General features: G+C 34.4%; 1 protein-coding gene across 4 annotated transcripts in view; it reads right to left on the bottom strand.

The window, feature by feature from the left end:
* Positions 1-16,237, bottom strand: part of Ac78C (adenylyl cyclase 78C) — an 80,264-nt gene that overhangs the window by 23,142 nt on the left and 40,885 nt on the right. For all 4 annotated transcript variants that reach the window (XM_085192722.1, XM_085192721.1, XM_085192725.1 and 1 more), the window contains exon 3: positions 9,616-9,683. In XM_085192722.1, coding sequence (XP_085048848.1) covers positions 9,616-9,666 — 51 coding nt within the window. In that variant the 5' untranslated portion in view covers positions 9,667-9,683. The remainder of the gene's footprint in view (positions 1-9,615; positions 9,684-16,237) is intronic.

Here is a 16,237-nt window from a genome sequence, read left to right as displayed (position 1 = left end):
CGCCCGCTTAAATTTATTGTTATATTATATTCAAATTATTTAAAAACATTACTTATGTAATGTTTTTATATATAGCACATATGTTATTCTGAAGTGTAAGCTATATTACTGTAAAGTTTCATCAAAATCCGAACAGTACTTTTTGCATTAAATTGTAACAAACATCGATTTACATTTTACATTTATAATATTAGTAGGATGTGCTATGGCAACATTGTTCTTTGACAAGCAGCCATGTTTAACAAAATTGTATAAAAAAAGTAATCATTTCCTCTGAATAATTTCCTATATTGTGCTAGAGGACAAAAGTGTTGCCCTTAAAGAAAAATCAACTTATAATAAAATTGCCGCTAATAACTAATTAATTTATATAATTTATCACAGTATTAGTGAAGCTGAACAAAAATTCAATTTTTAATGAAAGTTCAGCATTCAAACTATTACGTTCTTTTTTTAATTATTAATTTTACTCTCTCCAATTAAGAAATAAAACAGAAAACGACAACAATATAAACAAAAATATCATTGAACAGCAGTTTTATTATAAATTTAGCCATTTCCCTCAACTTCCAATTCCTCAATACCGAAACGTGTTGTAAGCATACCGCAAGGGGATAAAAGACTATTATTACGAGGGATAATCCACACTTATTCTATTTTATTCACCTTTAAAATTTCTCTACTTGAGTAATAAAATGCTTTGAGTGTCCTTATTCTCTTTGGATTGATCTTAAGATATTTCTTAAGTGCTATATTTTTATTGTCGTCGTGTTTTGTGTCATATTAGCGTGAGGTAGACGTTGTGGATTTGGTTTTTGTTTCTTTATTAATATTTAAATGTATTATAATTTTATTTTTAATGTGTTTTAAAGCTTTTTATTTGTCAGCTTTTGCTATTTTGTTAAATGTGTTATGTTAATATTTTTTATATATTTAAAAATTAAGTGTCATAATATATTCTTATTATTAGGATATATGTAGTTTTATAAATAAAATTTGATTGTTCTGGAGTCCACCGAGTACACTCTTGCCACTGCTGTTAAAAATGAGATTAGGTATTAATAACTCTTTTTCTCTCTGTCGACTGAACAAGGTAGAGGTAAATGCAGCTGGTATTCGATACTATGTAAAAAAAAGTATACAAGAAACCAATATTTATGCCAATCTCTTACAAAAAATCATGTATTATATCTGTGGGTATTGTATTTACTCTTTCAAAGTTTCAATTTATCACTATTCTCTCTGTCTTCTTTTGTTCTACAAAACGCAAATATATAATGGAAATGGAAAACATAATATATTACTTTTCAAAGCACATCAAAAGTAGCAACTTATTCGTTTGTGATTGATGAACATCGAACATATCTATCTAAATGTCTGAACTCCATTCATTACTCAAAGTAAGACAGGTCTGTATGAACGCGACAGGTGCAAGTAGGCACGTTACTTGCGTTTTATGTACAGATAATGGATTGGCAGTATTAGGGGTTGTTACCCTCTACTTTAAAGGGTGGTACCATATGATGATAAGGATATCGTATATTTAAATTTTGTTTCGATTTGGTACAAATATTGTATTATTATATTAAATAGCAATTTGAAATAATATAATTATTGGTATTTTCTTATCACGCTGTTATGGTCAAATTGCAATTTTGCTTTAAAATCAAACTTGAATCACAGATAAGTAATAAAAGGCGAAATGGGGTTCTGGAATATATTCTAACTATATTTGTTATTTATTTTCACGCTGTGTCCCGCATATAGGACCGTAGGCAGAGGGAACCTAGCTAAAATAGGTACTACATGCTCCAAACACTTCCAATTTTTGAAACATTGCGAGTTGAGTGGGGGAAGTTAGATATGGTTAGTAGCTAAATCAAACAAAAATAACCAACAAAAGCCACCCAATCTCTTCTGAAAACGTCCAACAGCATAAAATAGAAGAACATGAGAACTTTGAATCGTATTTCACGTCATTGGCCCTGTCCATTAGCCTGTCAATAATATTTCCAATAGAGACGCGGTCAGCTAACTAATTAACTTTGGTTGTTAGAAATAAGCTGTATTTACTATTATTTAGATGTTAAAAGGCCTTAGCAGAATGTATGGTGATTTTACGTCATGTTTAACATGTTAACGGAAGCGACTGGGTGGTACGTTGTCCAACTCTTTAATGGGGACAGTGTCAAAATATTTTCATGATTAAATATAGGTTTCAGAAATTTTATAACTTTTAGTATTGTATTTGTTATTATAAAGTATTTTTTGGTTGGTTCTTAATAAAAACGTAAGCTTATTTGGTGCAATAATGACGTATTTGCATATTTTTAAATATTGGAATCAAAATAGACATTAGTCGTGGCGGAAGAGATCATGCGAAAGCGTGCTAAAAGGGTTGTGGGTTCGATTCCCACTCAAGAGAATGAAATATTTAATATCTTCGTTCTGATAACTATGGCCGATACTCAACATACAATGTCTCTAGAATTAGGCATTAGGTAAGTAGGGAATGTATGGATGGTTTCCGCTTAAATGGAAACAGAGTGTCTTAATATTCAGTTCCCAGGTTTTCTCTGATACAGAACCCTCGATGGATGACTCCCTCTCACACTTGACCGGTTTTTTATATAAAAAAAACTAAGAAGCTTACTACTAAGACGCATCCTATCCTATCCTATATATATATCTTATAAAACAAAGTCGCTTTTCGTGTCTGTCTGTTGTTTCTAACTCTTCTTCTTCTAAACCACCCAACGGATTTGGATGCGGTCTTCACCATTAAGTCGAGTGTTTTTCGTAGAAGGTTTATATATAGTTTATTATTTGTACATTCTTATGTAAATTAACATAAATACGATAAATATGTATATAGTCCTACCCGTTGAGACACTTTCGCGCATGCGCTGCTCTAATGGTAAGTACTACATGAAAAAAATGTACTGGAGTATTGTTCCTCTTAATAAGATCTACAAAAAAGTCCGCGAGAGCATATCCGTATCTTTTAAGAATAACGTGTAGTGATCATTTTTCTGTCTAAAAATAATAATTTCAATATATTTTTTATTGTGAGGGATATTTTTCCATAATGGTATTAATCCTTATCCTTTAAAATACTTTATTAATTTTCTACGTTAAACGAAGATAAAATTTGCTTTTTACAATATTTCGAAATTGCGAATAGTTTTACAGAAAAACGCATTTAATTGTTGACATATCCCGCCGTTGACACATCAGCTGTATGTTACTCAAGTTTCACTTATCCCTTACTCTCAGCATATAAATAAGTACATTAGTTACGTTGGCCATTTAATGTAGACCAAAACTGTCTTTTACTGTTCATTTTAATAAGTACTTTAGAAGTTGTAACAATATCAAAAAAATCCTTGCTGCGAAACGGCTCGCCACTCGCCATGCGTCCGCCGTGCCCGCTTGCCTTACACGCATCGGTGGTTCAGTGGTAGAATGCTCGCCTGCCACGCGGGCGGCCTGGATTCGATTTCCGGCCCATGCATTCTATTTAATTTTTCTCACAGGCAGCCACGTAGTGCTTGCTTTTCATCCGGGACAGAATACCCTCTTCAGCATTAACCACGAGCTCGAAAAAAAACCCGCCTGCCTCTATAGCAACGAAGATTTAGATGCGTTTGCACGTATTGGATAATTGGAGTTGAATGTATTATTTCAGCGCGATATATTTGGTTTCATATTTTTTGTAGCAGTTATTAGTAGGTAGGATTTTCTTTATAATTTCTTCCGTTTAAAAATAGTCATTTAACTATCTAAAAATAGTCATCCTATCCTATATCTTATAAAACAAAGTCGCTTTTCGTGTCTGTCTGTTGTTTCTAACTCTTCTTCTTCTAAACCACCCAACGGATTTTGTTGGGGTTTTCACCATTAGGTCGAGTATTTTTCGTAGAAGGTTTATATATAGTTTATTATTTGTACATTCTTATGTAAATTAACATAAATACGATAAATATGAATAAAGTCCTACCCGTTGAGGCACTTTCGCGCATGCGCTGCATTAATGGTAAGTACTACATGAAAAAAATGTACTGGAGTATTGTTCCTCTTAATAAGATCTACAAAAAAGTCCGCGAGAGCATATTTTTATCTTTTAAGGATAACGTGTAGTGATCATTTTTCTGTCTAAAAATAATAATTTCAATATATTTTTTATTGTGAGGGATATTTTTCCATAATGGCATTAATCCTTATCCTTTAAAATACTTTATTAATTTTCTACGTTAAACGAAGATAAAATTTGCTTTTTACACAATTTCGAAATTGCGAATAGTTTTAGAGAAAAACGCATTTAATTGTTGACACCTCTTGCCGTTGACACATCAGCTGTATGTTACTCAAGTTTCACTTATTCCTTACTCTCAGCATATAAATAAGTACATTAGTTGCGTTGGCCATTTAATGTAGACCAAAACTGTCTTTTACTGTTTTTCATTTTAATAAGTACTTTAGAAGTTGTTACAATATCAAAAAAATCCTTGCTGCGAAACGGCTCGCCACTCGCCATGCGTCCGCCGTGCCCGCTTGCCTTACACGCATCGGTGGTTCAGTGGTAGAATGCTCGCCTGCCACGCGGGCGGCCCGGGTTCGATTCCCGGCCCATGCATTCTATTTAATTTTTCTCACAGGCAGCCACGTCGTGCTTGCTTTTCATCAGGGACAGAATAACCCCTTCAGCATTAACCACAAGCTCGAAAAAAAAAAACCCGGCTGCCTCTATAGCAACGAAGATTTAGTTAGAAGCGTTTGCACGTATTGGATAATTGGAGTTGAATGTATTATTTCAGCGCGATATATTTGGTTTCATATTTTTTGTAGCAGTTATTAGTAGGTAGGTTTTTGTTTATAATTTCTTCCGTTCAAAATAGTCATTTAAATATATTTTAATAAGTACTTGAAAAGATTAGTAGCACAGATTTTAAATTACGGTACCTACTAAAAAATCCTTGCTGTGTAAAACAATTGGAAAATCCTTATTGAAACTACGAAAATGCGGGTTGCATTAGGGTTTAATTAATTTTCACATTATCTTTAGTGCTTTGCAAACACACATTATATGATTAATCCAGTAGTAAAAGCGGGCGAAGCCGCAAGAGGGTCGCTAGTGAAGAATAAAAGAAATAAAAACCCAAATAATTTGTTTTATAACTGCCCGTTTTATGTGAAATAAAATTCTATCAGCCGCAACCACCTGGTCGCATCCGGGTGAAACATTCACTGAAACATTTACGATGTGGTTTGCATTACATTGATTTATGTTGGCGATACATCTTATTGTTACGACTTCTTATACTACTTACGGGAAGCTGCTTAGTTAATGCTTAGAGATTGATATTTTTTTTTCGTTTTATAATTATTATTTATTTAAGGCCGTGGTGGCGCAGCGGCACAAGGGTGTGACTGTAACGCGACGGTTGTGGGTTCGATCCCCTCTCGAGGAAGTGAAATATTCATTTACGTTTATATTTCCATTTCTTCGTTCTGGTGTCGAGGCAAAGCGTGGCGTTTAGTTCTGCCACTCAACACGCAATGCTTCCGGAAGTCGGCAGAAAGTGGGGAACGGAGTGTAGGTTCCCTCTGCAACACAGCACGGTGCTGTGTGCGGGATATAGCGTGAAGCTGAAAACAAAAAAATTAAGGCTACTTGATGCGGGGGCAAAAGCGTGCGATTGTAAACGCGACAGTGTGTGGATTAAATTCTCAATCGAGTAAATATTTAATATTTTCAGTTCCTCGATCTGGTGTCGAGGCAAAAGGGCGGCGATGAGCTCCGCCGCCACACAACATGCAACACCTTCAGAATAGGGCGGAAAGTGAGGAACGGAGTGTCTTAACACTGGGTCTAGCAATTGAGTATACTTGCATTTCTGATGAGGACATATATAATATAGGTACGTAACTAACATGTACTTATTTAAAAGCCGTTTATTATTATTATTTTTTTTTAATAAATACTTATTAATTATAATAGTTCAAATCTACTACCATTGTTCGTAGGCATGCGTATCTTAACTACGCCTATGAAGACACACACGTAATGAAATAATAATAATAATAATTTTATAAACATACTATGTGTTTCTTGTATAAATTTAGAACTCAAATACGAATAATAAGTTATATTATTATAGGGTTACGTAAAATTGGCCAAATTATTTAATAAACACGCCCAATATAGTAAAATTAAATTATGAAATATGCTATTTTAACAAAATAATGATGGGCTTTAGAAAGCTATGTATTTATCCATATGTAGGAAAATACAATTATATTTACAAGATTCACTTAGGAAAAAAGAAAAATTCTCGGCAGAAATTAATAAGTAAAAACTCTCTTTAGGCGTTAGAGACTATGTAAAGATATTGTATTATAAAATTGAGTATTTGTTTAAAATAAATTTGAAGCCATCGCGGCGCGGTTGCAAAAGTGTGCGACTGTAAGCCCGACAACTGTAGATTCGATTCCCACTCGAGAGAGATAAATATTAAATATTTTCATTTCCTCGCTCTGGTAATAATGGGCAAAACGTGGCATTAAGTTTCGCCAATTAACTCGCAGCCTCTGGAGTTCTATGAAAAATATGGAATGGAATTAACACTAGGTTCCCTCTGCCTATCCGTCACATACAGCGTGAGGGTGAATTATTTAGATCAGAATACACTCGTCACCCCACCCCCTTAAATTCTGTAGTAATTTAACAGAGCTACCCTCAGCCCTTAACCTATTAAACCCAGTAACAATCGTATCGGGGTGAAGGTGACCAGCTACCGGCGCTAGACAAACACTTTCCCGAACAAACACTGTAAACTTCTTGATTCCGCTTTTCTTTGTGATTTCCGAATACAATACGTCGACAATGCTTCCTGTATTTTACTAAAGAGATTTTCGTAAATTAATTTGTATAGAATTCAATTATAATAAGAACAGCTTTATGGCGCAGTGTGGCAGTGAAAGCCAGATAGGTGTGAATTCGATCTACAGTCGAAGTAATTATATTTTAATTATTCTTATTTCTAGCAGAGGCAGCGGAGGCGCACCAGAAACGCGGCTTTCAGTTTGGGTAAAAATAAGGGAACGGGGGTCTTAAAATTCGTACTGTAAAATTAAAACAAACCCAAATTCTAAATATCACTGATTTTTTTTCTAATGGAAACAGCATTTTTTTTAGAACAAGGCAAAGTGCGACATTAAATACCATTGAACGTTGAAAACAACGTGAAAAACCAATACAAAAATACAGTCACAACTATAGAATTCAATTTTATTTTTATGTAAAATATATAAATATTTGTGAAAGAACAAGAAGTGATCTCCTACAATCATTTTCAATAACCCTCAAGCAGTAAGATAAGGGACAGAGAGTACCTTTAAGAGGGTTATTCAGTTTGTTCAAAGGATATGTCAGTGTTATTAGATTATTTGAGCGTGTCCAAATATTATATCTACATATCCTATATCTTATAAAACAAAGTCGCTTTTCGTGTCTGTCTGAACTTTCTAACTCTTCTTCTTCTAAACCACCCAACCGATTTTGATGCGGTTTTCACTATTAGGTCGAGTATTTCTCAGGGAAGGTTTATATATAGTTTATTATTTGTACATTCTTATGTAAATTAACATAAATACGATACTAAAGTCCTACCCGTTGAGACACTTTCGCGCATGCGCTGCTTTAATGGTAAGTACTACATGAAAATAATGTACTGGAGTATTGTTCCTCTTAATAAGATCTACAAAAAAGTCCGCGACAGCATATTTTTATCTTTTAAGGTTAACGTGTAGTGATCATACTTCTGTCTAAAAATAGTAATTTCAATATATTTTTTATTGTGAGGGATATTTTTCCATAATGGTATTAATCTTTATCCTTTAAAATACTTTATTAATTTTCTACGTTAAATGAAGATAAAATTTACTTTTTACACTATTTCGAAATTGCGAATAGTTTTAGAGAAAAACGCATTTAATTGGTAACACATCACGCCGTTGACACCTCAGCTGTATCGAGTCGTGTTTTACTTATCCCTTACTCTCAGTATAAAACTGTCTTTTACTGTTTTTTCATTTTAATAAGTACTTTAGAAGTTGTTACAATATCAAAACATCCTTGCTGCGAAACGCGCCCCGCGACGTTTTGCTTATACAAGCGCGTCATGAGCAGTCATCGGTGGTTCAGTGGTAGAATGCTCGCCTGCCACGCGGGCGGCCCGGGTTCGATTCCCGGCCGATGCATTCTATTTAATTTTCCTCACAGGCAGCCACGTAGTGCTTGCTTTTCATCAGGGACAGAATACCCTCTTCAGCATTAACCACAAGCTCGAAAAAAAAAATCCGCCTGCCTTTATAGCAACGAAGATTTAGATGCGTTTGCACGTATTAGATAATTGGAGTTGAATGTATTATTTCAGCGCGATATATTTGATTTCATATTTTTTGTAGTAGTTATTAGTAGGTAGGTTTTTGTTTATAATTTCTTCCGTTTAAAAATAGTCATTTAACTATCTAAAAATAGTCATTTAAATATATTTTAATAAGTACTTGAAATGATTAGTAGCACAGATTTAAAATTACGGTACCTACTAAAAATCCTTGCCGAGTGAAATAATTGTCAAACACTTATTGAAACTACGAAAATGCGGGTTGCATTAGAGTTTAATTAATTTTCACATTATCTTAAGTGCTTTGCAAACATACATTATATGAATAATCCAGTAGTAAAAGCGGGCGAAGCCGCAAGGGGGTCGCTAGTAATATTATAAAAAACAACAGATAATTCTCAAAACATATTTGTATAAAAAACATATAAAATCGTGAAAGCTGCATTGTGTCGAACTGTACTCATGACGGTTGTAGATTCGATTCCCGCTCGGGGCAGTGAATTATTTGCACTCTCTCGATCTGATAACAAGATAAAGGGCGGCTGTTGTGTGCGGGATAAAGCGTGAAACTGATTATATATATATTGGATTCATACAATTTCTTACAATTAAATAGAACAAGCCACTCGATATAACTACCCTAATGACGTTTAGAAACTAAATTTCCATTTCAAACATATTCCATCCCTTTTGATAACAATTTGTAACTTCATATTCAATTAAAGCTTATATTGAAGTCCACAATTACTTTATTGAAGCCACTCATCTCTTTAGGCTCTACGGTAAAGAACTTGGAAAGTCAGAGGGAACCTAGTTAAGTTAACGGAGTACGCGTTCCCAAAGCACCGCCAAATTTTAAAGGCATTTTTGAGTAGCAGCAGCAAACCCTGGTCTTTGTCTCGTTATCGAAGCGATGAAAAAAAGCCCGAGTTAAAATTGAACTCACAACCGTCGCGCCTACAGTCAGCCGATATGCTATTGCACCATGACGGACTCAATATCTCGAAAAAAATAAGCGGAAAGTGGGAATCACTAGATTATCTCTGCCTACCCTGCTATATGCGGGTTACGGCCTACAGTCACTTATCACGTATTAAACTAAGAAATAAATTTAAAAAAAAGCATCTAATAGTCAATTAAACAAAGCAACACACGTTTCAACTCATAAAGCTCCTCATGAAGCGTGGGAGGTTATAAGAGAACTCACTTTGTCATTTCCAGAGCTTCCGTTGCCAACAGCTGGATTAGTGTCCGCCATTGTGACAGCCACTTGACCTGGAAAAGAGGGAGAGATTTTAGTCATAAGAAATAGTTATTTTTTTTTAATTACACATATTACAAAAAATCTGATTGTAAATGCGACGTTTGTGGGTTTAATTTCTACTCGTCTTATTGTAAGTGCGACGGTTCTGGGTTTGATGTCTACTCGGAGGAATGAATTATTTTCATTTTCCCACTCTGGTGAGACACAGCGTGGCGTTGAATTCCGCCACTCAAACCCTTTGTTTGAAATTCTGGCGAATATTGGGGAATGGAGTATGTTAAAAATAGGTTCTCTCTGCCTACCCTTCTGTACGCGGGATACAGCGTGAAGTTTCTCATTTCATTTCAAGATGTTATATGATATACGCGCTTCATCTTCTTACCAGGACGAGGAAATGAAGATAATTTAATCTCTTAATTGGGAATTGAACCCACAACCTTCGCGTTTACAGTGAGACGCTTTATCAAAGTCAAAGTCAAAATATCTTTATTCCATAAAAATGCTTAACATTTACTTGGACATGTCATAAAAGTAGAAAAAAATGCAAAACAAAATAACCAAAAAAAAAATGTGCAATTTTGACTTGAAAAAAGCCCGTTTAAATAGTTGAGCTCATCATCATACAGGCAAAGAAAATCATGGCCACTCTTTTTAACTGCCAATATTTGTTACAAATTACAATTACAATTAACAATTTTAACTTAGAAATTGAGCAACTCATTATGACGGCTTGAACAATTTATAAATCTTAATAGTACTTTTTTTTGAAACATGATATATTTAGTTTGAAGTTGGCAAGTGTTAAAAAAAGTACTCTGTCTTAACGCGAAAGTGTCGGCTATTTTCTAATCTTAGGCACGTTTTATCAAAGGTTCTTTATTTCAGTTTTTTTGGACACATTTTTAAGTGAAATATAATTTACGTGATTAAAATATTTGCTAATAAATAATAAATAAATAGGCAAAAGGAACCTGGGAGCTAAGTTTAAGACATCCCGTTACCATTAAGATACTCCGTTTCCGCCAAATTTTTGTTGTATTGCGTGTTGAGTGGCGAAACTTAACGCCGCGTTTTGTCTCGTTACCAGAGCAAAGAAATCTAACGAAAGCAACTCTCCTAATAAATTATATCTATATTTAGTTGTTGGTGTCATGACCACTCTACTGAACATGAAGAGGTGATGAAAAGTATAAAAATTATTTATTTTAATTTTTTTTTGTGATTTTGGTTGGGGCACTATAAATTTTTCCTTTTTTTTTATCATTATCCTGTCTACCCTGCTATGTGCAGGATACAGCGCTAAGGTAAATAAAAATATAAACACGCAACGAACCACTTACCACCGTCAAACATTCTCACTACGCCAAGATGGCCTCTTATTTTTTTAATACACTACACATAATTTGTTTATATTAAATAGTAAAGATATTAAAAGAAATTTTCGTATGTTATTCTTTATTTTCATATTCATATCATCACATACTCTTTAGATTTAGTATTTCAGACTTTAGCAATATTTGTGATTGATCGAGAGCTTTCATCATATTCATGTCAGTTTCTATTTATTTATATTCTACATTTATGCAGAACTTTTTTATATTATATTGCCTGCAAATTTTAAATTTTATTTAATAATATGAGTAAAATATATAGCAGGGTAGACAGAGGGAACCTAGTTAACACACTCCGTTCCCCACTTTCCGCCTAATTTTTAAGGCATTGTGTGTTGACTGGCGAAACTCAACGCCTTGATACTACAGCGAAGATCAGCTTCACGTTGTATCCCGCACACAGCAGGGTAGGCAGAGGGAACCTAGTGCTAAGACACTCTGTTCCCCACTTTCTGCCGAATTTTGGAGGCATTACGTGTTGAGTGGCAGAACTCGACGCCGCAAATCTACAGCGAAGAAATGAAAATATTAATAAATAATAACTGATTCTTCCGATTGGGAACCTACAACCGTCGCGTTACAGTTTTCCCTTGTGCCCCTGCGCCACGACAGCCTAATATGAGTAAGTTATTGAAGAATAAAATGCTTTATTATTATTTTTGAATGCTATTTTACGCCTCATACAGCAGGGTAGGCGTAGTATTCAAACACTCAGTTCCCCTCAATGTCGAACTTTGTTTCGTTACGAGAAAATGAAAATAATTTACTCTTCCAAGTCGGAATTGAACTCATAATCGTCACGTTTTCAGTCGGAACTAACACCATTGTGGATTACCTCATTCGGGAGTATAAATTATCTTCCTTTCTACATCAGGCAAGATAAAGCATTGAGTTCAGCCACTCAAAAGGCAATATCTCAAGCGAAGAGTGAAAAGAAACAGTATTTTATGTACTTACATATTTTCACAGTATAAGATTTATGTTAATCTTGAATCTAAAAGTAATAATATGTAAGAATGATAGATTCTGTAATCCCTAATGGATGTCTATGTAAATATGTGTAATGTACAAGCTTTTAGGCGGTTTGGAGTATACAAAATATTTAAGAAGGTATTTGTTGTGTTTTTTAGGGTTCCGTACCTCTTAAGGAAAAATAGAAACTTTAAAAGATGACTTTGTTGTCCGTCCGTCTGTCTGTCTGTCTGTCAAGAACCCTTGTCTCAGAAACATTTCCTTGAGTTACAACCCAACCCACTACCGTCGCGCTTACAGATCAAAATCAGCATCACGTTATATCTCGCACACAGCAGAGTAGACAGAGGGAACCTAGTGTTAAGATACTCCGTTCTCCACTTTTCGCCAAATGTTTTGAGGCATTGCATATTGAATCGGGCCAGAGCGAAGAAATAAAAATATAAATAAATAATTATTCATTCGCTCGACTGGAGATCGAACTCACGACCGCCACGTTATAGCCACACCCTCGTGCCGCTGCGCCACTGCGGCACGAGGGCCTTATTTAAATATGTAACAATTCCAACCCTCGTTGACTTTACGAGAAGCTGCTACTACTGAGCACTCAATTTGAACTAAATTACATATGTCAAGTACAGTACTCTGGCTATGACACATTCGCGTTTCCTCAACTAATTCCATATTGTTTCCAAATAAATTTCTACCGTCATTTCCATGTTTTGTAATTATGTTTTAGTTTAATTCTGATGTTTACTATATATTTTTAAACTTCTTCGTTTGTTTCTACGAAAATGGCAGCAAGCAGAAGAATTTTAGTAAGAAGATACTCGTTCCATTCCCGCTTAATTTTCGAAACTACCTGTTGATTGGTGAAACTCAACATCGCGCTTTCTTTTATTAGTAGAACGAGGTTAAAATAATTCACCCCAAGTGGGAATCGAACCCACGAACGTAAACGTATGCCTCGGTCAAATAACATGAATCCACAATCATTTTCCAATAGTCTCTACAACTGTAGCAGTCATAATTTTTTTTCATAGCAGTATAGGCAGAGAGAGTCTATTGTTAAAACACTTCGCCCTCGCTTTCCATCGAGTTTTAGGGGCATTGCGTTTGAGTGGCGGAATTCAACGCCGCGCTTTGCCTAGACACCAGAGCGAAGAAAAAAAAATTAAACATTTAATTTCCTCGATTTTCAAATTGAACCCACACTTTGCCCCTCCGCCACGACTGGCTTCTAAAATATATTCATTAGGTATTTTTTCTCCGTCTCTCTATCCGACTGTATTTCCATTTGGAAATACTATAGAAACATAATATTCTCCATGTTTATATCGAAGCTACATGCTACAACGAGGTGAACGATGAATAAAAGTGTATTTTAGTCGTTAACGCTACAAGTAAGTTGTTTACGCGCAGCTTATCTAACAAAAATACCCGCCTGACGCAATATGCGACGGTGCTTGTGTACAGGACAGGGTGCACATATGTATAGAAATTTAAATATAACTTTTTTTAAGTTTCACGGTGTATCCCGCATGTAGCAGGGTGTTGAAACACTCCGGTTTTAGGGTTTCGTACCTTTTAAGGAAAAAGAAACCCTTATAACATCACTTTGTTATCCATCTGTCTGTCTATCTGTCAAGAGCTTTTTTCTCAGGAACGATTCGAAATATCGAGTTTAAATTCAAACCATATACTCAAATTTCATATTACATTTACTTAAAAAAAAATTTAAAGATGTTATTAAATATTAATTGACTAGGTTTGAAGACTTGATTTGAAAAGAGAGCCTAATAAAATACTTCTTGCGGTATCGGAACCCAACGTCCTACACAATCTTACAAAGTAAAAGAAAACAAAAGAATAATAATAATGTAATTATCACTATAATTGAAATCGAACATGCACCTATCACGGTTACACCCAAACATCGTCCACTACACCACAACGACCACTATTTACGGCCACTATATTTTATGATACTTTAAAATAGTTTACTCGATTACATCGACTGTAGTCCAAGTCGGTATAAAAGCATTACATCATAATTTTACCGAACCGATAATTTTGTTGGTATTTGTATCGATATTTCACAATACAGAGTTTATGTGCGTCAGAATTTAACAATTTCTCATTTTATAAAGATGGTAAAGCTTATTCTTAGTAGATTATTTACTATAGAGATATCTATAAAATATTATCTTATTAACTTGTAGGGAATCTAGTGTTAAGACACTCCGTTCGCCATTTTCCGCTGAATACTGGAGGCATTCCATGTTGAATGGCAGAATTCAATGAGCCAGGAAATTAAAATATTAAATACTACCTACAGTACGGTAAACGAGTCGTGGCTACCCTGAAGTTAGGCTTTCTTTTGTTCATTATACATTTGAGAAAATCTTAATTGGAAATTGTAATCAAAAAATAAAATAAATCATTTTTTTTTCTGCTAGATGCATAATAAAAGCGAAAAACCAATCAAAACAATAAAAAAAAAAACACATTTATATGCGTATGTCGTTGAAATTTTAAATATACTTTTGTTACTTAGTTGTTATTAGAAATAAATTATAGCACAAATATCTTTGAGCTACCTCACTCGGTAAAAGTAATTAGATACGTGATCGTATTTACATATAAAGAAAATAATGAAATGTAAGTTTTTTTTTACTTTATACTGCAGGCAAAGAGAATGGGGGACCTAGTGTTAAGCCATTTTCCTCTCAATTGTAAACGTGTTGAGTAGCGGTACTTAACGCCGCGATACCAGAGGGAAGAAATTAAATAATTAAATAAATATTTAATTTTTAAAAATTTTTAAAAATAATTATTTTTTTATAAATAATTAAATATTTAATTTCCTCAATAAATATTATTTTAAAAACAATATTTATACCTATATCAAAAAGAATATATATAGAGACCAGTCCTGTCCTCTAGTCCCTAGTATAGATACGGCAGAAGCGTGCGACTGTAAATTTGACAGGTTGTAGGTTCGACTCCCATTCGAGGAAATGAAATATTTAATATTTTCACTTTTTCGCTCTGGTAACGAGACAAAACGCGGCATTGAATTCTGCCACTATGTCACCAGAATTCAGTGGAAAGTGGGGACCGGAGTGCCCTAACACTAATTTCCCTCTACCAAACCTAATACATGCGGGATAGAGCGTGAAACTGAAAAAAAAATCAAGCTCGCTCCAGTTAGAAAATAGAAACGCCATATTCGATTGGCCTATCGGGCATTCCTTCCCACACAATAGATAAAGGATTCGATCAGGTGACCGCCGTTCGTTAGCATATTCATGACTGATTATAACTTCCCGCATACATTTGCCGCGAAACGAACTTGTCTCTCTCTGTCAATATGTCCTCATTACGTAGAGTCGGGATAAAAAGTTGTTTTTCAAATCTCAAGAGAAATTTCAGAGTTGAAAATGAATGGTGCCCAAATGTTATATAGAAATGATTTTTGAATATCTTAGGATATTTCCTAAGATATTGTTGTGTGGTTGTCAATCGTTTGAATAAATATAGTGGTTGTGAGTTCTTATGCTGCTTGAGGCTCTCGAGTTGAGGGAATATTGTAATATGAGTTTCTTCGATCAGAGAGGAAATCGAACCCACAGCCGTTAATATAATACATATAATGTTTAATATAATGTTTGTTACAAAAGAGACCTATACTTTATTTAAACTGTCTAATATTAAGAATTTAAACCAATAAAGTGTAAATAGAAAATAACTTTTTGGCCTAATCAGTCAATTTATCGAGAAGGCTAGCGACTATATTATATCACTTTAATATCTTTAGCATTAGGTTCCCTCTGCCTAACCTGCCGTTGGCGGGTTTTGTAGTTACCCTAAGTGATAGCTTACTTAGTATTCGGGATCTTTATATGTAGGCCATAAACAAAGACTAAATAGATCCTAGGTATAGCGGGGACTGTAAAAATGTTACTTTCATTTTTGTTTCTTATCACTTTTCTTTAAAAACCCGATTATTATCTGGCGATAAATTTTTATTTAGTGTTTTATTGTTTTTATGATTATAAGTACGGAGTATAGTGAATGGAATATCATAAGAATAGGTTCCTAGGTTCCCTTAGACTGCCCCGTTATGTACAGCCTGCAACATCTTCATGCTTACCTTTTCTTAATGTATATTTTTTTACATTTATTTTCGGCTACGCTCT

The sequence above is a fragment of the Heliconius melpomene genome, chromosome 11 (genome assembly GCF_056956725.1).
Source record: "Heliconius melpomene rosina isolate 202511_hmr_F chromosome 11, ASM5695672v1, whole genome shotgun sequence".
Lineage (NCBI taxonomy): Eukaryota > Metazoa > Arthropoda > Insecta > Lepidoptera > Nymphalidae > Heliconius > Heliconius melpomene.
Note: the sequence above shows the minus strand (reverse complement) of the source record. Positions and strands in the feature narration are given on the sequence as shown.